This window comes from Xiphophorus hellerii, chromosome 3 (genome assembly GCF_003331165.1).
Source record: "Xiphophorus hellerii strain 12219 chromosome 3, Xiphophorus_hellerii-4.1, whole genome shotgun sequence".
Taxonomy (NCBI): Eukaryota; Metazoa; Chordata; class Actinopteri; order Cyprinodontiformes; family Poeciliidae; genus Xiphophorus; species Xiphophorus hellerii.
Window position 1 is genome coordinate 25,587,717 of NC_045674.1, and position 25,186 is coordinate 25,612,902.

The 25,186-nt window shown below is 43.7% G+C and overlaps 1 protein-coding gene across 1 annotated transcript in view; it reads left to right on the top strand.

Moving 5' to 3' along the window:
• znf407 (zinc finger protein 407) overlaps positions 1–8,565 on the top strand; it is a 199,643-nt gene extending 191,078 nt beyond the window's left edge. The window contains exon 10 of the mRNA XM_032558852.1: positions 7,203–8,565. Within this exon, the coding sequence (XP_032414743.1) occupies positions 7,203–8,053 (851 nt within the window). The 3' untranslated portion in view covers positions 8,054–8,565. The remainder of the gene's footprint in view (positions 1–7,202) is intronic.
• The last annotated feature ends 16,621 nt before the right edge of the window (positions 8,566–25,186 follow it).

The window sequence follows — 25,186 nt, forward strand, 5'->3', positions numbered from 1 at the left end:
GTCTAACACATGTACCAGGGTGCCTGCACGTCCTTAAAAAGACCTACATTTATGCGTGTAAAACTAAGGCCTTAAAATGTCATGAATTCTTTTTTAAAAATCATGTACGTTGGCCTTAAATACGTTAATCGCAGGTCTTAAATTTTGCTGTGGCAGGACTATTTAATCTTGTATATTCTACCTCATTTTTCTTTCTTTTTTCTCAAAAGTTTGAAACATCTTCATTGCGTTCTGTGACTTGAGACGGTTTAAGCTACCACTAATGAGCTGCTAACATTCCCTCTTTAGGTAGCCAGGTGTTTTTTTTTTTTTTTTGCATCTGTCCTTGTTTACGTGCAGGTCTATTGCCAGTTGGATGAACATTTGTCTTTGCCGTTGACTCGATTCTGTCGCCCACCCGTACGAGGCAACCCGTTCTGTTAAAAAACAAGCTTGGCACTCCAGGAATTAAAGCTGTGGAGAGCGTCGCAAGACATACGATTTTCTTCTTTTGTGAAATTTCTTTCAGGATAGTCTTCAACAAAGGTTTTAAAAGCCTTAAATTTGAGTTAGTGAAACATGCAGAAACCCTGTGTATATACTTTGATCTAAACTGTTACGTTGAGGTTCTAGCTGCAAGTTTAGGGTCGTCTTGCTTGAAGGTGAAGCACTGTAAAATGTGTAAAATGTGTAAATTGGGTAAAATGCCGGCAGGAGAAAACCTTCCATATCAAGTAAAGGAGAAACTGTTTATTTGTAATAAAGCAGATTATGTCAAATGTTAATCTACAGCATTTTCTTCGACTATCAGCCAAAGTCCCGCCTGCCAAAGTCACTCAGATTAGCGCTGGCCTTCAGAGTCATTGGTGCTCCGGTCCTGAGGGCCTTCCATCTGTCTGTGTCCTCGTTCTCTCCTGGTTCTTCGTCCTTGGTGTGTTTTCAGCGTTTCTCCATCCGTCTCTCCACCCTGTCCGCCGGATGTCAATCTGGCCACTGTGTAATTGGTTGCTTTCTGGTTGGCCGACCTGTCCTAGGTGGCGTTGATTCATGGCGTTTGTAAAGGTGACAGTAGCGACTGTCCCAAGCAGACAAAGTAGAGCCGTCACTGACTGGACCTCAGCTGACCTGCACACACACACACACGCCTTCACACACATGCACAGGTAGCACTTTTGGCTTTGCTTGAGGGAGTCCAGGGGATGAGAGGGACGCAAGGGAAGGTCGTCGAGCGGCTCAACCAAAAAAGATGATCAAACATTCAGAAAACGACCACAATTGGTCATAACTCTTCACGTCTCAAAACCTTCATTTGCTTCTTGTAAAGCTGTGACACAAATAAAAAAATATTTACCGACAATAAAACTAATGAAATAACATCTTATTTGCTGACGTAGAATAAAACACCCACCTGCATACCCGCTTACACACTCTCCCTGAGCACGCCGTCATTCACCCCTTTGCTGGTGACCTGGATACACCCAGAACTGACACTTTATCTACTTAGCAGTGTCACCTTCAAACACACGCACACACACCCACACACACACACACACATAGAGGATCCTCCTAGTCTGTAAAGCATCTCCCCATGTTTGTGTCCCGATCAGGCGTCTGCGTTTAAAGGTTGTGGCTTTGTATCTGTAATTGAAGGGAATGGTCTGGTAAAGGGATTGTAAAGAGGTCTTTTTGTGGCGTCTTGATCATAAGCTCTGACTTTTTCATGGTGCTGCCATTGACCCGCTAATTGATTTGGAGAGCATCTCATTCTGCCTCTAGTTTTGACACAGTTTAATTGACTTTGCTTGCTGTAGCGTCTGTTCAGGTTGATTTCTTTGTCTTTTATTTTCGTGCATGCAGGGGTGTGTGTCTGTCTGTACGTCTGAGAACCAATTAGCATTTACAGTGAGGTTACAGTTGAGGCTGATTTCAAATTTAGGGATTACAGCCACTCTGTCCTCAGGATGTAGCCGGGCGTGCGGCTCCCCTGATTACGCCAACGCGTGCTCGCGGGCTTACATTTGCGTCGAGGCTGACCTGTATTACAGCGGGTGTAATTGATTGTGTGTGCGCCGGTGTCTCCGTGTTAAGGTTAATTTCTCTAACTGCTGGTAAGTGCTGTCTGACCGCTCCCCCGGCGGCCTCTCCAAGCTGAAGTATTGCCACTTAGAGACCCCCTGCACCTCTCCCAACACAGGCCAGTCTATTGATCCGCTGATCAATAATTGCATCCGCGTCACACAGTGAGCACAGCAAGGCTCCTGCACTGACCTCCTGGTGCCACACTAAGAGTCACACCTTGGAAACGGCTGTCAAACTGAGGCCCAGCGATCATTTAAGGGTCCTTGAAGGGGATCCAGCAAGGTCCCAAGCAGAACGAGGGTTACTTCTGCTGCATTCATTTAGCGCATCTGAGGGATTACTTCACTCTCTACAGAGAGGATAGTTGTGTTGCGTCCATATTTCTTTGGCTTTTGCTGCAAATGATATTGGGTTGTTGTAGAATAGCAAATTTGTGTATTTCAGTTTTTTCTTTTTAAAAAATCATGAAAAGGATTTATTTGACAGGACGATCATTTATCAGAATAGCGCTGGAGCTGAATACCGTGTTTAGAAAGCAGCCCGTTTGAATCCCGTTTGTGACACCAACATTTTTGTGGGATTTCTTATGAGATTTAATAAACAACAAGAAATTCTATGCAATTTATTACCACTTGCAATCGGGAAAAATGCACACTATTAACAGCTCAGGGAAACTCTGGAGCTCAGTTGTGGAATGTTCTCCTCCCTAAACTCACAAAAAAGGGCAAAGATTTCTTCTCCAGTCCAGGTTTTACCTTTTTATACAGCTGAACAAAGATTGTCCAAAGAATATCCTTCCCTCAACGCAAAACACACTTCATACAGGAAACGTCTTCTCCAGGCCACAATGACGACACATTGGCATGGTGGTGGCACCATCGTCGTGTGTGGCTGTTTTCAGGACAGCTGGTATTACATCATTAAGTGAATGGATGAATGGGTGGATAGACAGATTGGTGATTGTGCAGCAGAGATATCCTCTAAATATCTCCTCCATCATTTTACAATCCAAACAGCGTCAGTCACTTCCAGCCTCCGCTTCCCCGTCTTCCTCCTGTTGTTTCATTCCTCTCAGGGAGCCTCCATCTTGTTTCAGATCACAGGCAATAAAGCAGCCTGCCTCTCTGTGTCGATCTCATTCCCCCTCCGACTTCCTGTTAAAGGAATCAGTCAGTCAGAGCACTCAAAACACATATTAAACAGGCATCAGCCTCTCGCCGGGGCCAAATCACGCTGTTCAAATGTTGTTCTTCCACCGGGAGCGCAGGACAACTGAAGAGATGGGATCTGCAACATTAACTTGATTCACGGCCGCGGCGACTGAGTGACACTCCATAAACCTCAGCGGGGCCCGCCGCCGGTGGCCCGCCGACAGCGCCCCGTGGCTAATGTGACACGCGCTAGCCCCGCCATCCCCACCGCAGAGCGGCTCACACACTCCGAAACCCTCGCATAGGCAGGCACGTACCGAGATGAATGCAGTGCGGGAGCACACACTGTTCAAACAACGCAACAATAAAGGCTGAACTCTTACGCCACCCACATTCCAGCACACACACACACACACACACACACACCTGTAAATTCAGGCCTCAAAGCTGAGAATCTAGAGGTTTAACAACCTGAAATGGCACCGCTCTCTCAGATTTGCTCGCTTTCAAACAGCTTTTATGGTAATGCGGGAAGAAGCTGCACAGTTATAGAGTTATTGTCTCCTGCAAGCCGACCTCTCAGCTCGCAGCGTTTCGGCGTAGGCAGTTAGCATCGGCCCCGTAGCTCCTGTGTAAATAGGTAACCTCCGCTTCTCAAAATGCCAACCTGTTCTGGCTCTCTGTGACAGTGCTGACTCCCTCCACTCTCTAACTACAGGGCTTGTCACTAGAGGTGCAAATGGAGGGGTCTGAATTGATATTTACCACACAATGCTGGCAGTGAGCAGCAACCTCACTGCAAGGTCTTTTTTTGGGGGGGTGAATTTGGTCATGAGGAAATTAAGAATACCTTTTCACTATGTTGAAGGAGATGGAGATGCACAACAACAAATATTTTTTTTTTTTAAGTGTCATAAAACCCTTAAAATAAATACAGTTTTTATTGCAGTAGCATATTCCTACATTTTTACCTTCCTTGTTATCCTCCTCAACTGTGTGTAGCAAAATAAACTTGGCTATCCATCCGGTCTTGTTTGTCGCATTCCTGGTTGTTTGAAACCTTTTGACTAATTCTGAATAATAGAGATCAACACACATACGTCTTACTTGAAATGCAATGTTTTCTTTTCCTCCGGTTTTGAACATGGCCTTAGAGAAGTGGTCGAGAAACATTAGAAATGTGGTGATTTAATGTTTAGGAAGAATTTAATGTTTAGGAACTCTGACAAAAAAAAAAAAAAGCCACAAACATCAGATGTAGCTACGGCATAGCTCCCATGCCCTCCATTGTTGGGTTGTGTTTGTGTCAGATCACGTCGGACTCTGGTGACGACGCCACCCTCTAGAGTTGTTACTCAATTGTAATGGAAAACCACCTGAACTGTAGAGAGTTAACTTGAAATGAGTTGAATCACACTGCTAGGTGCTAGCCGAAAGTGGTCATGAGGTGTGTGTGGTTGTCCTCAAGGGACTAGCGACTTGATGAACCCCGCCTCTCGTCCAATGACCACTGGAGATGGGCACCAGTGACCCTACAAGGACAAGCCAGGACAGACAATGGGTGGATGGATAGCACATAAAGTCCATTTAATGTGCAGTGAGGTGAAAAGAGTTCGTGGGCTATGAATACTTTTTGAAAGGCACTGTATATTTATGTTTTTGGAACGTCACTCCTTTGTGTCTCTTCTAAAAAGCGGTTCGATTAGCTTTAGGTCAGAATTCATCCTCACCTCTCCAAAACGAGAACGACTTCATCGCTGTCTACTTAAAACTGTACTTTAGAGTCAAAAATATCCCCAGCGTGTGTCACGGTGTATGCGCAAGAGAAGAAATAGGAGTTTTTATACCGGAGAGAAAGATGAGCAGTCAGAATGTCTCATCTTTAGCTGACCTATGAAATAAAAATGTGTAGTTTTATGTGACGGGCTAACGCAACAAGAGGTTTTGGTGGAGAGTATTTCAGAGAAGTCCAGAAGACTCAGGATTTTGTGAAAATTTCATTTCTTGAAACTGCAGGGCAAACAAACTGTCAGACTGCTGACGAAGAATTAGTGGCGACCGCATGTGTTTGGAGTTGGGAGTTAGAGCTCCCACGTCTGAGTCTAAATTCACAAGGGAGAAGAGGGCGATGGCTCAGATCCACTTTGTAGCACGAGTCTGACTTTCTAATCACATCGTCAACCTTGTGAGTTGAGGACATTAAATGTCAGGGGACGACGGGAGCATCAGTGATTGATGAGTTTGTTTCTGTATGTACCGTTCTGTTTGTGTGATCCCATAGCTGCCCTCAGGTGCAAACCTTGTATCTCTAAATGTCAACTCCTCCCAAGCAAAAAAACACAACAAAAAAAAAAGTTTTGGTGTATTACAAAGATTTGAGTTTTTTGGAGACTTTACAAGGTATCATAAACCTAGAAAGCTCCTCTCCCGGACAGGAACTTGTGCCTATTCTCACCTGTTGTAAAATAAGTTCAGCTTTCAGCAGCTTAGTCGTGAACAGAGGCTCCCACCTTTTTTTTTTTTCTTTTTTTTTAAATGTCTCAAATCAAATCCCCTTTTTTCCTGCATAGATTAGCCTACAAGTGTCTGAGCCAGGCGCTGTTTAAACAATGGCATTTCTAACACTGTTCCTATCACCTTGGAAACGCCATGGTAACCTGTGATGTGAGAGGGCACAGTGTGGCTCAATTAGCAGCAGCTGTATCTCACCGCCCTCCGGCAGCAGCAGAGTATCTCCATATTCTCTCTGCTTTCAAGCCTCTAAGTGACACAAATATGTGAAGTGTTACATCTTATGTCTTTAATGTCACTTTAGCTTCCCATGATTATTTTTTTCTCTTTCCTCCCATCGTATTCCTTCTCACGTTGATGCATGCATGCATGCAAACACGAAGCAAGTCGAATAGATATTCACTAACCAGAACCAACAATTCAACAACCTCCAGTTTTTGTCCAATTTTTACCTGCTAGTTTCACTTTTAGCTTATTCAGATTTCTCTTTGACATTAGCAAAGAATTAATTGCTCAAACTATTTATGTTATGCGCAGAGGCATTGCACTGTGTGTGTGTGAGGCAGCGGAGTTGTAAAATAATGTGCCTCTGCGAAAAAGGACAAACGTACATCATCTTTTTAAGTTGTATTTTGCACCTTAATGTAGCAATTAGCACGGTTAGCATGACTAACTCTAAACACCCGTCTCTGTGCTTATTCCAGAAAACAGACATTTGTACTTTTGCTCTGAGACTTCCAAGTCCGGAAAAACATAATCAAAGGACTTGGAAGTTTAACCATAGCAACCTTGTTTTGCTCCATTTATCCTTCCTTTCATCTCCTGATGAACTAAGAAGTTTGGCCCCTTAGTTCTCAAACTAAGGGGCTTCCCGACATTCACACAGCTTCTTTCACGTCTTCGAAGAACATTTTACAGATACTGAAAATAACTTTTGAGTCTTCTTCTCAAAGTAATAACTTCCATACTAAAAAGTGTTGTTGTCAGGGTTACATATTAGCTCTTGGATATGGTTCGTTCTCTGGTGCACAAAAGATGAGATTTTTCACTATCCAACAAGCCAATCACAAATCAAAATAGTCCAACTCTGGTCACTAGTTAATAATTTTTTTCCCCTTGATCCATTTCTAGCAGTCTGCCTTCTTGTTTCCAGAGGAAGTCTTGCTCTCTCTCGCTCTCTTGCTGCTTCACTGACTCTCAGACAGGTCTAGACAGGCTTTCCCTTTAAATAGTTTCTTACATTTCTGTCCTTCCTCTGACTTTACCTTTAAGCGAAACACTGACACTGAAAATAGCTAATGATGAATGCTTTTCTTTAGTAACAACTTCCACAGAAAATAGGGACTGGAAAAAGGATGAGATATTTTGAGTTTCTGACTCAAACCACACTCAACGCCTTTCCAGATCTTGCTTCATTTCTGTTTTGGTTTTCTCTGAACGACTCTTCAAAAACGTAACATGAATGCGTTTGTCTTTCACTAGGTATTGTGTCCAAGTCCTTCGAGTGCCGTCTGAAAGGCCAAGGAGCAACATTTGTGGAGGCCGAGTCTGTGGAATCGCCTGAGGACAGGAAAGGCTCGTCGGAGGCATCCGGCCACGAAGAGGCCGTCCAGCAGGTCATCATCATCCAGGGATACGGTGAGGAGGACGTGGCCATCGACCAGGCCCTGGAGGAGTCGGCCGCCGCCACCCTGCAGACGCTGGCCATGGCCGGTCAAGTGGCCGAAGTGCTCCACATCACAGAAGACGGACAAGTGATAGCCTCGGGCAGGGAGGTGGCCTCGGCAGGCGCCCACCTGGCTGGAGGCAGCACCCAGTACGTGGTGGTGGAGTCCGGGGATGCCAGGAAGGACTTGCATGCGGCTGCGGGTCAGAGTCACATCGTTTCCGAGTCGTCCACCGCTCTGGACGCTCTGCTCACCGCCGTCAGCGAAATGGGCCATCAGGAGAAAATGCAAGGAGAGGCAACCGTCGTTCACGAAGTGTTGGCCCCCGAAGCCTCGACGGAGGCCCACGCCGCCGTGGACGTGAAGCAAGAAGAGCAAGAGGAGGTGCAGGTCATCCAGGAGGCCGGCCACGAAAACATGCAGGAGGTGCTGAAGCTCGCCGCCTCCCAGATGATGAAGGAAGGCCTTACCCAGGTCATCGTCAACGACGAGGGAACCCATTACATCGTGACCGAGCTGGAGGACTGCACCCTGCAGGTAGAGGAGGCGGTGTACGGCGGTGCGGGCCCCGGGGACGGCGAGGCACAGCAGGCGGAGCATCAAGCAGGAGAGGAGATGGTGGTCTACCTGGACGGAGCTTCTCATAACATCGTCCTGGAAGGCTGAGGCGCACAGCAATGACAGTCCCTGTCTCAAGTTCTGTTCAAGAGTGTCTTCAATATTGTCTCCCTCTTATAACTCAGTGTGTACATTATTTCTATTTTCTCAGATGATTGGAGCTATGCAACAAAGGAGTTTTTTTTGGTGCTACTCCTGTCAACTTACAATGGTGACAGCCGCCAACGACTCATTTTCGTCCATACCACTTAAGCAAACGTTTTAATATTCTTCCTTATGAAATATGTTTTCAAAGCGCCTAACATATGGATTTTGCGTACTAGAGTAACTACATTGTCCTAAGATTTTGGTTCATTGTTAGCATGAGGTTGGTTTTGGGTCTAAAAGATGGAGGCAAATATTTGATTTTTCTTTGTCTCGAGTTTGTTCCTTATCACCGTAAACAAAACAGCGGTGATGATTTTGCATTTTTTTCCATGTTCTCCATCTCAGTCTCTTTGCTTGTAGAAAAGCTTTGCTTCGTTGTAATTTTTGACAATAAAGACTGTCTAATTTTTTAATCAATGGTTTTTGTTTTTTTGATCTATTACACTTCAGACATCAACATTGATTCTATAGTCAACGCTTGTATATTTTTCAAAAATCTGTCCCGTTATTGACCACAAACTCGAAGGTAGGATAACAAAATTGTGCTTGTAATGTGAAAAGAAAACAAAGCATGGCTTTCCGATTGTTTTCTTTTTTAAAAGAGAAATCAAATATAAAAACCATGATCTTCTTGACTCTGACACCCCTAAATAAAATCCATACAATTTTTTTCTTTCCCTTTCACTATTATGCTCTACTTTGTGTTGGTCTATAACATAAAACACAGTACTGTACCAGCAACATATGCACACACACACCTCCACACACACGCACAACATGTCTCCCGTTCACCAGCAGTCATTACCTTCACCATTATCATTATCGCCCTCATGAACACCATCATCCACATCGTCGTGCTCTCACCCCACCACCATTCTCTTCTAGGTGTTCAACTCACTCTTCTCGTCTTTCTCTCTTTCTTTTTCCTTTTTTTTTCCCACCCACAGCATTCAGCACTGGAGGGAGAGTCGATACTCATTTAGGCTCCAACTTTCTAATGGTTAGAGTGGGAGAGAAAGACAACGGCCAGTTGCTACAGGTTGAGGGGAGGAGGGAGGCGAGAGTGAGCACGGATACACAAAAAGGGCATCAAAAGGTCATCCATTTAACACCCATATACACACAGGAAAGTGGCAGAGGGAAGTGGGCAGGAGAAACGGGTCTTGCAGCGGAAAGGCCAGAGAGGTGGGAAAGAGAAGCAACATCCAGAATCACGCAGAGAGAGGAACCTGTCATTTCAGCTGACACCTGCACAGCCTCAGGTTGGACCCAGTTTTTCTTCTCTTCCGTTCAGCTAAAAATTGACACATTCGACATGTGAGCATCAAGAAGAGCAACAGCCACTATTCAGCACACGTCTATGTTTTATGATGACGCACAGTCAAGCTTGCACTGGTTAGTCCGGGCTCGACTCTGGACGAGCCAGAAAAGAAAAGTATTTCACAGCATCAGAAATTCAAAACTGACCCCAAAGCAGCGAGAGAGTTGGTAGCCAACACATTACACATAAAGCACAAAAATACAAAGACATAATAGACACCACACAGTAAACCAGTAAACATTACATTTTGTCAAGAGCCATTATTTACTATAGTTCGAAAGCAACTCTTAACAGGTGGGGTTTTAGCCTTGATTTAAAGGAACTCAGTGTTTCGGCTGTTTTGCAGTTTTCTGGAAGTTTGTCCCAGATTTCTGGTGCACAGAAGCTCAATGCTGCTTCTTCATGTTTGGTTCTGGTTCTGGTTCTGGCGCTGCATGTTTTAATTGCAATGAGAACAAATGTGAGGATATGTTGGCAAAGCATAGAAGGTACATGGTCTTATATTGATTATAAAGTATATGAGTTGTTTTTCCCATAACAAGCATTGATGTTTCTCCTACTGGACCCACAATAGGAATGTGTGTCCGGGCCTGTGCTTGTACATAATTCTGCATATCTTGTCAGAGGGATTATGTACTGTACCGTGTTCACTTCCCCTGCCTGCCCCCCACACACACACCCAGTGTTTCTCTGTAATCAGGGCTGGATGGGCTCATTATTAACTGCGGCAGGCCACTCGTGTGACATGGAAGAGGGAGAAATTAGCAGCTGTCATCCAGTGATGAGTTCATTTCCTGACAGGCCTCCGCTCTGAAGAATCCTGCTGCAGACGACCAGACAGCTGATGGAAACCTGCCGCCGGAGCTTAATTGGAGAGCCGGAAAAGGCCAGGAGGAAGGTAGGGGAGGAGGCAGTGTGTGTGTGGGGGGGGGTGGGGGGGTGGGGGTAGGATGCAGAGTTGAGAAGAAAAAAAAAGAAGTGAGGTGAGGAAGAAAGCAAAGCGTGAAATGTAATGTTTAGGGTGCATATCCTGTCAAAAGGTAAGCATAATGTTGACATTCTTCAGTATTTCTCTTTTCGATTTATATTTACTGTAAAGGAGGTTGAGGAATATCAGCTGCCTCGCTAAATTCAGTGGCGCCTTAGAAAAAGACAAACATTAGTTGAGTCTTTCTCATTCTTAGCTTATTAAGTTGTTAAGCTGCTGTGGAACGTCCAAAGAGCCACTTGTGGCCGGCCTCTGAGATAAACCAACACTTGTTGTGGAATATTTGTTTAGTGGAAAGACAAAACTTTTACATTTTTAGATTTTAAACAGGAATGTCTAAAAATGTTTTCTTAAGCCATTGCCAAAACATTTGCCTTACAGGTCCCTGCATCTCCCATCAACTCTGAGCAGTCTCCCTGTGCCTGCTGAAAGGAAGCGTCCCCACATCATGATGCTCCCACCACCAGCAGCTTGTTAAAGTATGGTTTTTACTTCAAGCCAAAAAGTTACATTTTGTTGTCTTCTTGCACATGTTTGCTGCCTACTACAGACAAAATAACTTTTTTTTAAAAAACTGTTGTTTCCGCTGCCACTCTTCCTTTAAGCTGCAGTATTCAACTTTTGTAGAAAACTTTTTTTTTTATATATTTATTAAAACTGTCACTATTCCATGACAGCATAGTATGAGACGGATAATCTGTGAACAAATCGGAGCTCCTCTGCCTTCTCTCTCTTCTCCTACTGCCATCGGCAGAAGAACACCGCTCCGTCAAAAACAACCAATCAGAGCCAGGGGGAGGGTCTTAGTGCTGTCAATCACACATATGTACGCCTGCTCGCACTCTTCCCCTTGTTCTCTGCAACGCTTCAGCTTATTCCCAACAGCAGAATGTGCCATAAATGCTAAGGCTAGTTAGCTTAACCGACGATGACGGCGAATAAACAAGTTTCCTGAAGCGGTAAATAGTTTCTCTCCTTTGAGCAGCGTGTACACAAGCATGTTTGGCAGCGCCAATACCCTCCTGCTGCTGGCTCCGATTGGTTGCTTCTGCTTAGCAGCGATGCATTTCTACACAAATGCAGAGGAGATCTTTTTTTTTTTTTTTTTTTTTTTTTTTACAGATCAGCTGCCTCATCATACTGTCATGACATGGCGGCAGTTTTAACAAATATGTAAAAAGAAAAAAAAAAAACACGCTTAGCAGACTCCACATATCCACTTCACATTTCTGCACTACTTTCTCTTAGTTTCGTATTTACATTTGTGGTTTTAAGGTCATAATCTAAATGAGAAAAAAATCTGTTCTGTTTGGACCATGTGCTAATTAAGTCAATGAGACTGGATACATATTTATGCCTCACTTTACTTGTAAGATATTCTTATCCTGTTGCTTCCGCTTCACCGTCGATCACACAAGATTTCTAAAATACATAGAAGTTTGTTGCTGCCAACAGGGGGGTAAGACTATTATTTGCAGGGAAACTAACAAAAGAAAAACCCAACTTGCACTCCGTCCTGAGGGGAACTCTCGTCCTTCTTATGAGAACATCAGACGGCGACAGAAGTGCCTGTAAAGGTCTCCCTCTCTCTCTCTCTCTCTGTTTTCATGAGCGTGATAAATATGGCAATTCTGTTTAGTCGCCATCTCTGGAAAACATATCTGCCCGAGGATCATTTTCCTAATGTCCCCACTATTAGTTCTGGCTACCCCGTGGCAGTATTAACATGCTCTGTTTGTGTGGGGGCGTGTGTGTGTGTGGGTGCGTGTAGGGGTGTGTGTGGGTGTGTGTGTGTGTGTGTCTCTGCGAGAGACAGACGGAGTCCTCGGGGTTTCAGGTACAATTCTATTAAACCCGACCTGTTTGTTTATTTCCTGTCCATCTCCAGCTCTTCCTGCGCTGCTCGGCTCTCGCTCGCTACGTGTTAACAGTGGGCCGCTGCGCTGCGTCGTGGCGTTTCAGAACCCCAGCGTTTGTTGTTTGTGTCATTTTTTTATTTTGTGGCTATAAACCGATAGCTGTTAAAGAGAGGCTGCGGTGGAGCGCCGGGGAAGCCACGGTTCAGTGATGGTTCGCCTCCATGGGAGTTGTTATGGTGAAACGAATATGGGGGATATTTGAGGGGTGGGCCCTGCTTGAATCTTCTCCCCTTCTCTCACTTTTTGTGCGCTGTGCGCCTCTGCATTTGTGTCTTTGATCATGTTAATCCCTGCCTAGTCACCCCGCCTCACACACACACACGCACCCCCGCCCGCACCAACGCACACACACACACCTCCATGCTTGACAGAAAATTGACAACCCACTCCATCCGAGACCCCGCCTCCGGAACGGCAAGCGTTCCTCGTTCCCGCGGTGAGCCGCCTCAATAAAGGAGTAAAATAAAGAAAGCACTTGGGAGGCAGGCGTTCCCATTGACAGTCTGCAGCACTTCATTAAAGAGGCGCAGTGATTGAAAAGGGATCTGATTAGCCGCTTATGGGGAAACAGCAATGTTTCAGCCTTGAACCGCAAACTACAGTAAGTGCTCTTTAATTAGCCACACAACACTGAGAAATAACACTTCAAATCGTAAAAAAATAAAAATGTAAAAAATGTGAAGGACAGAGAAAGAAAAAAAATTACTCTCCAGAGAGCAGATCGGTGGGAGGCCGAATCCCCGCTACGCCTTTCCAAAAGCATCACTGCTGCAGGACCAGGGGTGCCACATAAGACATACAGGCTCCAATTTCACTTCCCAATTCAACGCTGCAAGAAAGTATTCACCTCCTGAACCTAATAACTGGTTGATCCACCCCTGGCAGCAGCAGCCACCATTTGGTGCTTGTGGTAACGATGGGAAAGGGGGATTTTTGGCCAACTCTTCTTTGCAAAACTATTTTAATTCAGCCATATTGGAGGTTTTGCAAGCGTGAGCGGATGTTGCAAGGTCAAGCATCTCGACAGCATCTGGATTGGATCGGAGTTTAAAATGTGATTAAGTCCTGGTGTAATTGGACTTGAAAAAGAAAAGCATTCATTTCATGACTGGCAGGTCATCCAGGTCCTGAAGCAGCAAAGCAACTCCAAACCGTCACAAAACCACCACTCTGCTTGTAGATGCGATGTTCTTCATTTAGAACGCTGCCCTAGTTTAATGCCAAAAGTACACACCTTCCAGAAAGATCAAGAATCCAAAAGGTCTTGGGATCATCAGGAGGATTTTTGAGAAGTAAAAGACGGGGTCTGGGGATTTCTTGAGATCGGGTTGTAATCTAACACTTTTTGAGCTCTTTTATCCCGATTCATATCGTCAGACAGGCTCTGTTTATAAAGGTCAAGCAGCTGTCAGGCCTGAATTTGGCCAGGAACACTGAATCAAAGATGTGTTTGATCGGTTATTCTATGATTAATGGTTGCATAGATGTTATCTCATAAATAAACCAATATTTAATTCTTCTAGTTTTCCTCTAATCGAACTTGTATTTACTCTGGTTATTTTTGGCTTCTATTAAAATCTGTGTCATGATATGAAACATTTGAATGCAACAAAAATTCAAAACCAAGAAACCTGTAAGTGGGTAAATGCTTTTTTTCGTGTCACTCGGTTTAGTTTAAGAAAAAAAAAAAAACAATGGCAAAAGCGGAAACATGTCAACTCGATCAGGTTCATTTGAGATCTGCACACGGTTTGATTCACGTGCGAATTCCACATCCTGAGCGGCGCCAACACATTACTCTGTTTAGATAGCAGATCTTCACTGTCAGTCTGTGATAACACCTTTCCACAGAGCTGATGCAGCCATCTGCTTCGTATCAACACAGCCGCAAAGGGGTTAATTCTGTTGGTTTAGTCGCTTTAGCAAAACAAACACCGTGACTGACGAGGAGAGGAGACCCATGATGTGATTTTTCTTGATTCCAGAAACATGTCGGGATAAAGCAAAAATCGAATTTGGCAACACCAACAACAAAAAAAAGAAGCGTTTTCAGTTCAGCTGTGAATATTTCAAAGAATCAGAAAACAGATTGAGCCTGTAGCTGCACTCTAAATACCAGTGAATAATGCACCTAATAATCTCGGAGAGGTCAGAGGTCGTTGATATAAGTTTCCGTTAACTTCTCATCTTTGTTGCACTTCGTAGCAGTTGTGTAAGAAAGTATTACAGGTCATAAAAATAAGGTTGTCAGCTCCTGATAGTGTAGAATAACCTTCCAGTTTATTGTCTTTGGTACTGATATGATATGAGCAGCATGTACACCAGGATGATAGGCAGCGCTAAGACCTTCCTCCTGCGGTCTGGCTGGTTGTTTCTGGCCGGGAGCGAATCATTTCTGCAGATGACAATAGGCCCACTGAATCTTGTCACAAGATAATGTCAATTTTATGTAAAAAAAACAAAGAACATTTTTGTTTCTAAAAGTTGCTTTCTGCAGATTTGACATGATTGATGTCTGGAGGACTCACAGTCCCAAAAGGTAAGAATACTGATTTTTGATGTATATGTTTTGTGGACTTGTGAAAGCAACAAGTACTATTTCTCAAGCTATCAGTATTATTTCTTGCCAAATCAGTGAGATATTACACTATTTTAATTGGAGACCATAACCCAGTGTCTATAGGTATGGACTTTGGGTGGGAAAACCCCTCATTATAATTATATTTATTGTACAAATAAAGTAGTTCTGACAAAACTTCTTTTTTATTCCAATGGTTTTTTTTGTCTGTTAGTCCACAGCACTCATAATACTAACAAAAAATGAGATTAAGTTTGCATTTTAGCCTTTAAAACTAAATACCATCTCTCTTTTATTTTTTTGAGAACATATTGTTCCTCAAAAACAGAAATGAGTCAGATCTTTCCCTAAGTTCATCCTAAACTCATAGTTTTCCTCCAACTCTCCTGTAGCTGTGTCTTTCAAAACAGGACGTAATTGCAGTGAACTTTCTTTCCAGGCTCCCTGACCGTCAGCTTCTGACCATCTTGCATGGTGAATTCAGCCCCACATTTGTGGAGTCTAGCCCTGGGAGTCCCCTGGTGGCCCCTGTTTTTGCAGTAACAAGCATGGGGGGCCCCTGTGGTAAGTGCACTCAGGGGACGCAGGCTCTGATCTGGCCGTCCCAGGGGCCCTGTTAATTTCTGCTCTGCTCAGAGAGCCTCGCCACCCTCTGCTGCTCTCTTTTCCTCTTCCTTTTTTATACTATAACTCTTTTTTCTCTTCTTCTTCTTCTTCATCCTCCTGTCTCTCGCTCTCTCTCTCTTTTTCCATATGTCGAAGGTGTGCTGTCAACAGGGAACCTGGTTAGTCTCATTAAAGAGCTGGTGGAGGCTGTGATGGTGACAGAGGCGTGGGGATCAGTGGCAGGGCGGTGTCATGGTTGGAGAAACAGTCCATTAACCAAACTCCTGATATTCGGTTGAAATATCATCTGGAATTAGCTCGGAGTCTTGGGGAATTTCCGCCATATTAGATCGGCACAGTACGAGGCCAAGGTGAAATCCTGAAGGGTGTAGGCTGGAAGTGGAAGGGCATCCAGCACCTCTGGCTTTCTGCAGGAATATGTTTGGGTATGCTCATAGTGTGCATCCAAACATATGACTATAGCATAGCATTATGAATATAAAAATGATGAGTTTCAAAACAAGAAGGAAAGTTTCTTTAACCCACACAGGATTCAATTCGAGAAACAGAGGAAGCACCGGGTTACTGAAGTGATTTCCACATGCTCACTTCATGTGTGCCTCCATCACATATTAGTTGAGGCAATTCCTGCACTTATCTTTTCTTGTCACATGCGGTGGGAAGTTGTAGGGGGAACAAAGATCGATGGGGAAACGAAGACTCACGTTACACCACAAATGTCCCGGCACACACCGCACGTCCTGGCACATTGACACATAAAATTTAAAAGTGCTGGCCCATTTAAAGACACCGTTTCAGCCATTAGCGAATTCAGACTTGACTCTGATTTGGGACAAAAGACTTTAGACTTGACTTGGACTTGCCTCTCCAAGGCTTGAAGCTTGTTTTACACAATGAAAGTAGTCTAGATAATGAGCTAATTGACTCATAGCTAATTAGCTATATTGTAGTCTACATCCCAACCTCCAAATGCCTCATCTACATATAATACTTCTACATAGTCAGCATTGATCCTGGAAATGGCTGGCTTGTGGCCACAGATGGACACAGTGGTAATAGATGTGGGTAAACTAGTTAGAAGTGACTAATTTATCCTATGTTCTGTGTCTTAGTCAACCGGCAATCAGGAGGCTGAAGTTGCTTTTATTTCCGAAAGGAAAGGAAACTCATCCTGAAACTTTTGATTCCATCAACAAGAATCACTCAAATTGTTCATGAGAAGGCTTTTTTTAAAACTCCGTAAACCTTTGTGTTTGGTATCTCTGCAAGAATTTGCACCGCAACTTCTCCTTTTCTCCACTCCCCTCCTCCTGCCAGTGCCGTCCCTGGACCAGGCCAAGACGGGGCTCGAGCACAGCGAACCCGGGGAGGGTCAAGGGTAGGCAAGGGTGGAGGAGGACGGGGAATGCGCTCATATCATGCCGAGCGACTCCACGGGAGTGATAAGAGCGAATAAGCTGTCAGCGTGGGCGTCAGATGGGCCTTATTGTTCATATTTAGATGGAGGAACAATGGCGGGGTGTCAGGCGCCTATAGTTCATAATCTGCTGATGCTGACCAAGTGTCAGTGTGATCCATGAGCACAGAGGCTCCTGAATCCTTAAGCAATCCCCCGTAGGAATGTCATGGGGGAGAGTACAAATGGGACAGCATCTGCTGGACTATAGATAGATAGGTATAGCAGTAAGATAGAGAGAGTAGGGAGCGTAAGGAGGGCAAGGAAAAGAGCGAGTGCGGACGATAGAAGAGAGGAATGATGCGAAACAAAACACGTTGTGCCAAATCATCAATAGAGCTACATTTTTCCCCAGAAAAAAAAAGAAGGGAAACCTGCTAATTGTGAACGACTATGGAGGACAGCACCTGCAAGGAAAGAGAGAGGCAGGGTAGATGGATGGATACTGGACTTAAAAGGGTGGGGGTGAAAGGGGGAATGGATGAAACAGTGCACTGATTGTGCACAGGCCTTTAGCTGTGTGAGCTCCCTCCTGCAGGTGAGACAAGGAGGAGAATGGGTGTCAGATTAGAAGGAGGCCCTGAGAGCTACTTGCCCCCACAATGAAAGCTTGATTCCGGGCAGAGAGATGCCCCCGAGACGCCGGCAGCGCCCCAGAGCCGTCAGAGCCTATCAGCCACTCTTCTAGAACCAGCTTGATGGAAATGCAGCCGACTCTGTCCTCACACCACCTCCGCTGTGACAGATGACAATTAAACGGGATTCTTTGATGGAGTTTTTGAGCGGATCGTATCATTCTGGATGGTGTGTATGTGTGTGTGTGTGTGTGTGAGCCCGCGCGGTGACAGAGCTTTGAAGAATTGTAAAGGGGCACGCAAAGCTGCACACACACATGCAAACTCTCAAGTCGCACATTGCTCCGGAGCTCTTAAATGTGTCACAATGAGAATGCCCCCCCTTAGGCATTCTTCATTTACTGTCACAACCATTAGACATGGAAGCGGAGAAAAATAAGAGATGGTATCAGTAACGCATGAGCTACAGTAATTAGCCTCCCGATGCAAGTGTGTGTACGCGTTTGTGTGACAGAGGCTGTGTTAATACTCACACACACACACACGCCCGCACGCACGTGTACGCACACACACATACCAGGATATTCTACATCTGCTGAGGGCTCTCATCAACAAGAGCGGTGTAAACTGGAATTACCGTTTTTAAGGCCTGAGATTTTCTAAATTATATATTATCTCCAAAGACTCACAGTCATACTATAAGCTATGTTAATGCTTCAATTAGTTTATGAGCTGACATGAGACTTAATGGGAGCCTTATCACGCCATGACTATTCCATCCAAGGCTTCAGATCTTCATTTTTTTTTTCTCCTCCTGACTTATTCTTCTTGCTTCCACCTTAGCATCTTCCCACATCTGTCCGTATATAGTGTCTAACTGTGTAGTTTTATTTTTTCCAGCAGTACGTCGTTCCCCTAACCTAGCTTTGACGTGTCAAGAAGCTATGGGATCTGTTAATACTTCCTGTCATTAGGGCCTCGTTATCATGGCAGCCACAAGCAACTTCATTATCTTTACAGATCTGTTGTGGTAATGAATAAAAATGGTATACTGATTACCAGATTGCATGAAGGCTCCATTTTGTGACAGACTGCTAAAGTTTGTATGGAGTTGCATCTGAATTGCTGCGTAGCACCTATAGGGAGTATAAGAGTTGGGCTAAAGTATTTGGTTATGCTGATGACATTGTTCTTTCCTGATAAAACTTCAGTAGATCATTTCATGACCAAGGATAATGATTTTATTATTATTATTTATTTGATTGGGCTTTTATTAGGTGCTGTTTGTTCTCTCCAGTATTACAGGATTCTTATCACAAACAGATCTGTAAAAAAAAAAAACCTCTAGAGATGGAAACATTAAGTCTAGATTCCCTAAAAAAAGTAGGCAAGAACTTTTTTTAGTTTATGTCTGATAAGAGTCTACAAAGCAAATCATTAACCAGTTGTGACGTTCTTACAATGCTAACAAATCGCTGTCCTGCCTTGTCTGTCACTCTGTCATTGTTATTTTCTATTTTTTTAACTTTCTGCTCTCCTACGCCTGGAGCGACTTCCTCCGACGACAACTGAGAGTGATAACACAAGAATCTTCAACACATTAAGACACAATGAGTTTCATTGATAGACTTTTTTTCTAACTTGTCAAGACGGTGCACCGAGCTGTCTTTATGAGTCTGTCAACACAAAAGGACAATAGAAGAACTACTTCCTTTCTGGTTTCAAAGTAAGTTTCAAACGTCTAGACTTATTCCACCATAAGAGGGCGTGTGGATAGAACTTCATGAGACACAGCAGGAAACACTTTGGGATTTTGTTGTTGGCAGTTCTGAGGAGATTTAGGAGACACGATCTAAACTACAACATGAACCGAATTTCTTTTTTTTTAAAAGGACGTTCTTCATTCTCTCATACGTTTTCTGTTTCTGCTAGTCGTTTTCAGAACAACGAAGAGCTAGCATCTTTTCCAGCATTGAAACAGGAAGTAGTTGGGTCACACCTTGGACAGATTTCTAGACCATCACAATAAGTTCCCAGTCAGTGCACCCGTTCATTCCCTCATTTCATACCCAACTCCTGTCATTTCATCCAATTGTCTCCTGATCAAAGAGTTGCTTCTGCAGTCAGAATACAATCAGACATCCAAACCCAGTCATTTGTGCAGCTTCAAAGCTTTGCTTCTTGTAAACTCAACATTAAGATGATAAGTTTGTTCAATCAGGTCAGTTAAGGATTAATCGCAGTTGCTGCATTCTCGTAAAGCAAAAGACATACAACCACTTCTGTCACTGTAGAGATATACAGATTTAAAATGGGTTTTTGTGACACATCTTGAAGGAGTTCTTAGGTTGCGATATGGTGGTTTTACGGCAGTGGCACAATACTCTCCTGATTCTTTACGGTGTCAAACAAAAGTAAAATAAGTCCCAAGAACCTTAAGTTAAATCTCTTTTACAAGCTGGGCTGCAATCTGTAACACAGACTGGATAAAAGAGAGTCTGCAACGGCAAATATGACAATTTTTGCCATGATGAAAACTGATCCGGTGGATTTCTACTTTGTCCTAGCTTTGCAAAACAAACAATGAAATGAGAGCAATAATACAGGGTTTGTTGAAAATATGGAGTCATATCAGGTTGTACATAAAACAGACGATGCATGGAAAAAGACAGAGACCAAAAAATAAATAAAAAAAACATTTCAATCTAAATTCCAGCCAGTGTTATTTTACTGACTGTTTCAAAACATCCCTGATTGCTCTTTTGCAATAATATTTACATGTTCGGTCATATGCGTGTGTGTCACGTGTTCGTTCTGATGTCGATTGGACTGCTGCGTAACATCAATGAACATACAGTAAATGCAGTTTGCAGAGAAGCACGGGGGGAGCTGCTGCGATCCAGTTCCTGGTCCCTGGATGTTGTTACCGAGCTCACCTCGGGGTCTTCCGCCGCTGCCGTGACTCCGTGTTCGCCTTAGTCCGTGATCTGCTCGGCATCAGACGTCACAGAGCGACGTCCAACACAAACACACGGCCGCCAGGGTGCAGCTCAGCACGGAGCAACACAGAGGCCCTGAACGCTACACCAAATGCCGCTGGCATCAATGATAGCTCAGCCGGCCCTTTGAGTGCGCTCCCCAAGGCAGGGGTCGCACACTCGGTAATCAGCGAACAGATCCCGTCGCTGCCGGAACACGCAGACGCGCGGAGGAATGAACTGGCACCCATGTATTTAGTTGAAGCGCGGCGGCTAAAAGCACAAAAGGACATGAAGGAGTCGAGAGACAGAACTCGGTTACTTGGAAAAGTTTTCACGGCGTTTGAACCTCGCCGCCCCCTCGTTTCGGATTTTTAATCCTGGAAGAAAACCTGTTAGAGGCAGCAGGAGACCTGAGACTGGAGTGGAGGCTTGCCAGTCAGAGCGGCAGGGAAACGGTTCAGATCAAAGCATGTTTATGTGGTAGAACGGCGTAGTCAAAGTACGGACTTAAACCTAGCTGAGAATCTGTGGCAAGGCTTGAAAAAGTAATCAATCTGACTGAGCTTGAGCGAATTTGCAGAAAAGATTGTGCAAAAAATTTGTGATGTCAAATGCGTACATTAAAAGAGAAGTGCAGCAAAAGAGATGAATACATTTTGAAAGTTAATATATGTATAAAACATTGACAACCTTTGTCTTTTTCTTCCATGTTTACAGTTCCACCCTACTTCGCGTTTGATAATCTAATGTAGTCCCAGGAAATACAACTGCGCAGCGGACAGGATGTGACAAACTGAAAACTTTCAATGCGTATGAACAATTTTGCAAGGACCTACAAGTCAAAGTCAAATTAAGATTTATAAACGCAAATTTAGATTCAGTTCCAGTTCTGTGGAGGTACTACTTGTGAATTTGTGTTGGTGTGACAAAAGCGATGCTCAACATTTACATTGATGTGTGCAAAATTTAGAACTGCAAGCCAAAAATAGAACATGTTCTGTTTTCTGTTGTCTTTTTATTCACCCAGTATTTTGGAATAAAATATTTAAAATCAATTTCTCATTACTAGGAAACCGAGTCACTTTGTACATACTTTCTTATATATATATATATAAAAAAAAAACCTCAACATGACTCCTCTGTTCTCAAACTTCTCTAAACACTTGTGATGTACTCTCTTTATCGGGAGTGATTGCGTACTGACAAGTGCAACACCGATGCACTGCTGACACCAGCATGGTCACGTCTAAAATGTGTCACATTTCTCATGGACGGCTGAATGGAATAAAAACACAAACTCGGGGTGCACAAAAGCGGTCGTTGTGTTCTCAGGACTCAACACTGGGCCTTTAATTGAATGAAAGCAGGAGGCTGTGGGTGATCTCTGACATACATTCCTTCTTTTGCCCCGCAGGATGAAAGCAAGCCAACGAACACCTCCACATTTCACTGAATTCTGTGTCGCAGGCGTTGGACTTATTCAGAAGAAACATCGCTCTTGAATGCTCGTGTCTCGACAGCACACATTAGAAAACACACTTTCGCAGCGTGAAAGCGTCATCTATTTTAAAGTCATGGAGGCAACAGAAGTCAGAATCAGACTAAATATCATGTAATGATCCTTTATGGGTAACGTTTGTTTCTGAAAATACCAATCACACGGGTTGGTCCAAGCTTCTTCAGTGGCTTCAGGCGGTCTCAGCTGCTCCTGTCTGCGTATGTAAATATAGATGGTCCTGATGAAGTTGAGATGTGTGGGGGCCAGGCCATCTGCTGCAGGACTCTGTGTTCTTCTTGATGCTGAAGATAGCTCTGTATGACTGCCGCGGCCTGCTGTCATGCACCCGGATCGATTTAGCTCCGATCACACGTCTCCCTGATGGTGCTGTGGCTGCCTGCATGTCCTAACAGCTTACAAAGCACCACTTAGCGTGAGGCAGAAAGTTTACGATCTTTTAACGCCATTCAACTCGCACAGTTGGCAGTGATCCAGTGGTTTGGTTAAATTAAGTTGATTTTTTTTTAACAAAAAGAAAATGGCCCAATAGTGGTAAAAGTATACCTGGCCTAATTAATCCAATCCAGTCTCAATAAACGAGTTTTGAGATTAAAATTAGTTATACACCGTTTGTTGAATTTACTCCAATTCATGTCAGATAAACTCACCCCAAATGTATATCAGGCCACTGCTATTGTCTCAGTTAGATTAAATTAGTTTTTAGATACAGGTTGCATTCACATCAGCCCAGTTTAGTCCAGTTTGATTAAACTACAGCTTAAAGGCCCAGTTCGTTTGGGGAGGTGTGAATGCGTAATTGAACTCAGACCAAAATAAAGTTCACTATGGTCCACCTAAAAACCTAGGTCTTGGTTCAGTTGAAGTGAACTCTGGCCCGCTTCCAATACTTATGTGAATGCAAGTGGATCTGAGACCCGGACTATGCTGCAGCGCATTCTGGGTGAACACAACCAAAACAAACACACGAGTGTAACGCTAGCAAGAGAAATTGGTTGTCGTCTTTTACCAAAGACAAAATTCTGCAGTTTAATTTGTAAAACATTTGAAAGCCATTTTCCTTCTACAGGTCAATAGTTTAATGCTATTAGGAATACAAGAACCCAGGTTGTGCACGCAGACACTGAAACCGCTTCTTTATAGGACCCATGCCTGCTTTGTGCCTTCTAACGCTGTGCTCGCACTCGGTCCCTCAGCTGCTTAACGGCAATACGCCTGAAATGTTACCCAAGTCAGTAGAAGAGCCTCTTGCCTCAGCTAGGTGTGGCAACGATCTGCGTCGGTGGCCTCAGTCATCACTTCAGGCAAAAGAGGACGGTGGGAGTGAGGGCCCTGGAGAGCTCCTGGTGGAAAAACAGTGAGCAGAGCACTTACAGCAGAGCTACAGAGAAACTACAGAACATCCTCTGCATTGGACGTGGCTGTCAGGGAGTTCGCTAACCGCCTCAGGGTCAACTTCAATATTCTGACTGCCGGTCAGCTCCAACCGTCCATCACGGTGCCATTACTTTTTTAACTCTGGTAGGGAAAACACAATTGACTGAGCATTCCTGCTGGCATGTGGAGATCAGGCAATATTTGCATCAGACTACAAATCCTTCAATCGATCACAATATTTATTTCTGAAAAAAAAAAAAAAAAACAAGTACATGTGGCGGTTTGCTGACAGTCAGACAACAAAGATGTAGAAACTTCCTCTACATTGTGAAGAGTTACACAGTGCTTTGCAAAAGTATTGTGTAAAAAAAAGTAATACCCCTTTTTAACATATATTACAAATACTATGTGTATTTAGTGAGACTTTATGTGATACACCAACAGAAAGTAGAGCATAACTTTGCGGTGGTTGGAAAATATATGTTTTAAACAAATCTGAAAAGTGAGGGGCGCACCTGTATTTAGGTTCCCCTACTCTGATATGCTTCCTTTACTTTGAGCAAATACCCTCTGAAATCACCTACTTTGTACAAAGTCCACCTGAGTGTAATTCAATTTAAGTATAAATAGTACATAATTTGTTAATATTACTCAAAAAGTATTATTATTATTCCTCACAGCAAACAGGTCAAGGATAAAACGGTGGAGAAATTTGAACGACTAATGGAGCGCTGTTCAATCCACCGTCAGAAAGTGGAATGAGTACGAAGCAGCTGCAAAACGTCCGAGACCTAAACTTACAAGAAGGGACAAGACATGTTTTGGAGGCAATGCAGAGATTCAAAACACAGATGAAAAAAAAAATCAATGTCCTAACTTTATCTTCTAAGTAGCAAGAAACGTGGAACACCCTAAAAAGGACAGTAATCTACTACAGGACAACAATCAGACAATAGAATGAACAGCAACACACTCACTCCAAGGGGCAATTTAGCGATACAATGCGTTGGACTTTGGAAAGAAAGTGAAGTACGCAGGGAGAACTCGCGTATTCAAGGAGAGAACTTTCAAACTCCACGCAGGAAGACCCCGCTTGAGAATCCAGGACCTTCCTGTTCCAAGGCATCAATGCCATCAGCTGAGCCACCGTGCAGCCTGGAGTTGTAATCCGAGAGGAGAAAACAGTAAACATCTTGGCCTACATGGTATCTGTGGCAGAAGCAGTGTACATTACCATCAACACGCCCTGGTGGGGATGTTTTTCGAAGCAGAAGCCAGGATATTTTTCAGAGTTGAAAGGAAAATTGTTGAAGCTAAGTACAAGGCAATACTTGGAAGAAAATTCAAGACTTGGGTGGAGGTTGTGAATACTTTTCAAAGGTAGTCTATGTCCGTATCATTACCATATCTACCATATACCTTTTCTTTCATTGACTATCATGTATGTCTGTTGGTCATAGTAGTTTCTTTATTACTTGAGAAAAAATAATTGACTGAAAACCTGCTGATCTCTTGTTTGAAGCATCCACAGTCAGTTAAAATATGTAGAAGATTATTGTTTGAAAGTCAGTCATTATGGCAATAAAGGAACTTTCTCACCAAAATGGAGTAAAACATGCGCTCCGCTGAATAATCCCACACCAACACATCTGGATTTCAGCAAAAATAATGATTCTCAAACAACTCTCTTGCCAAT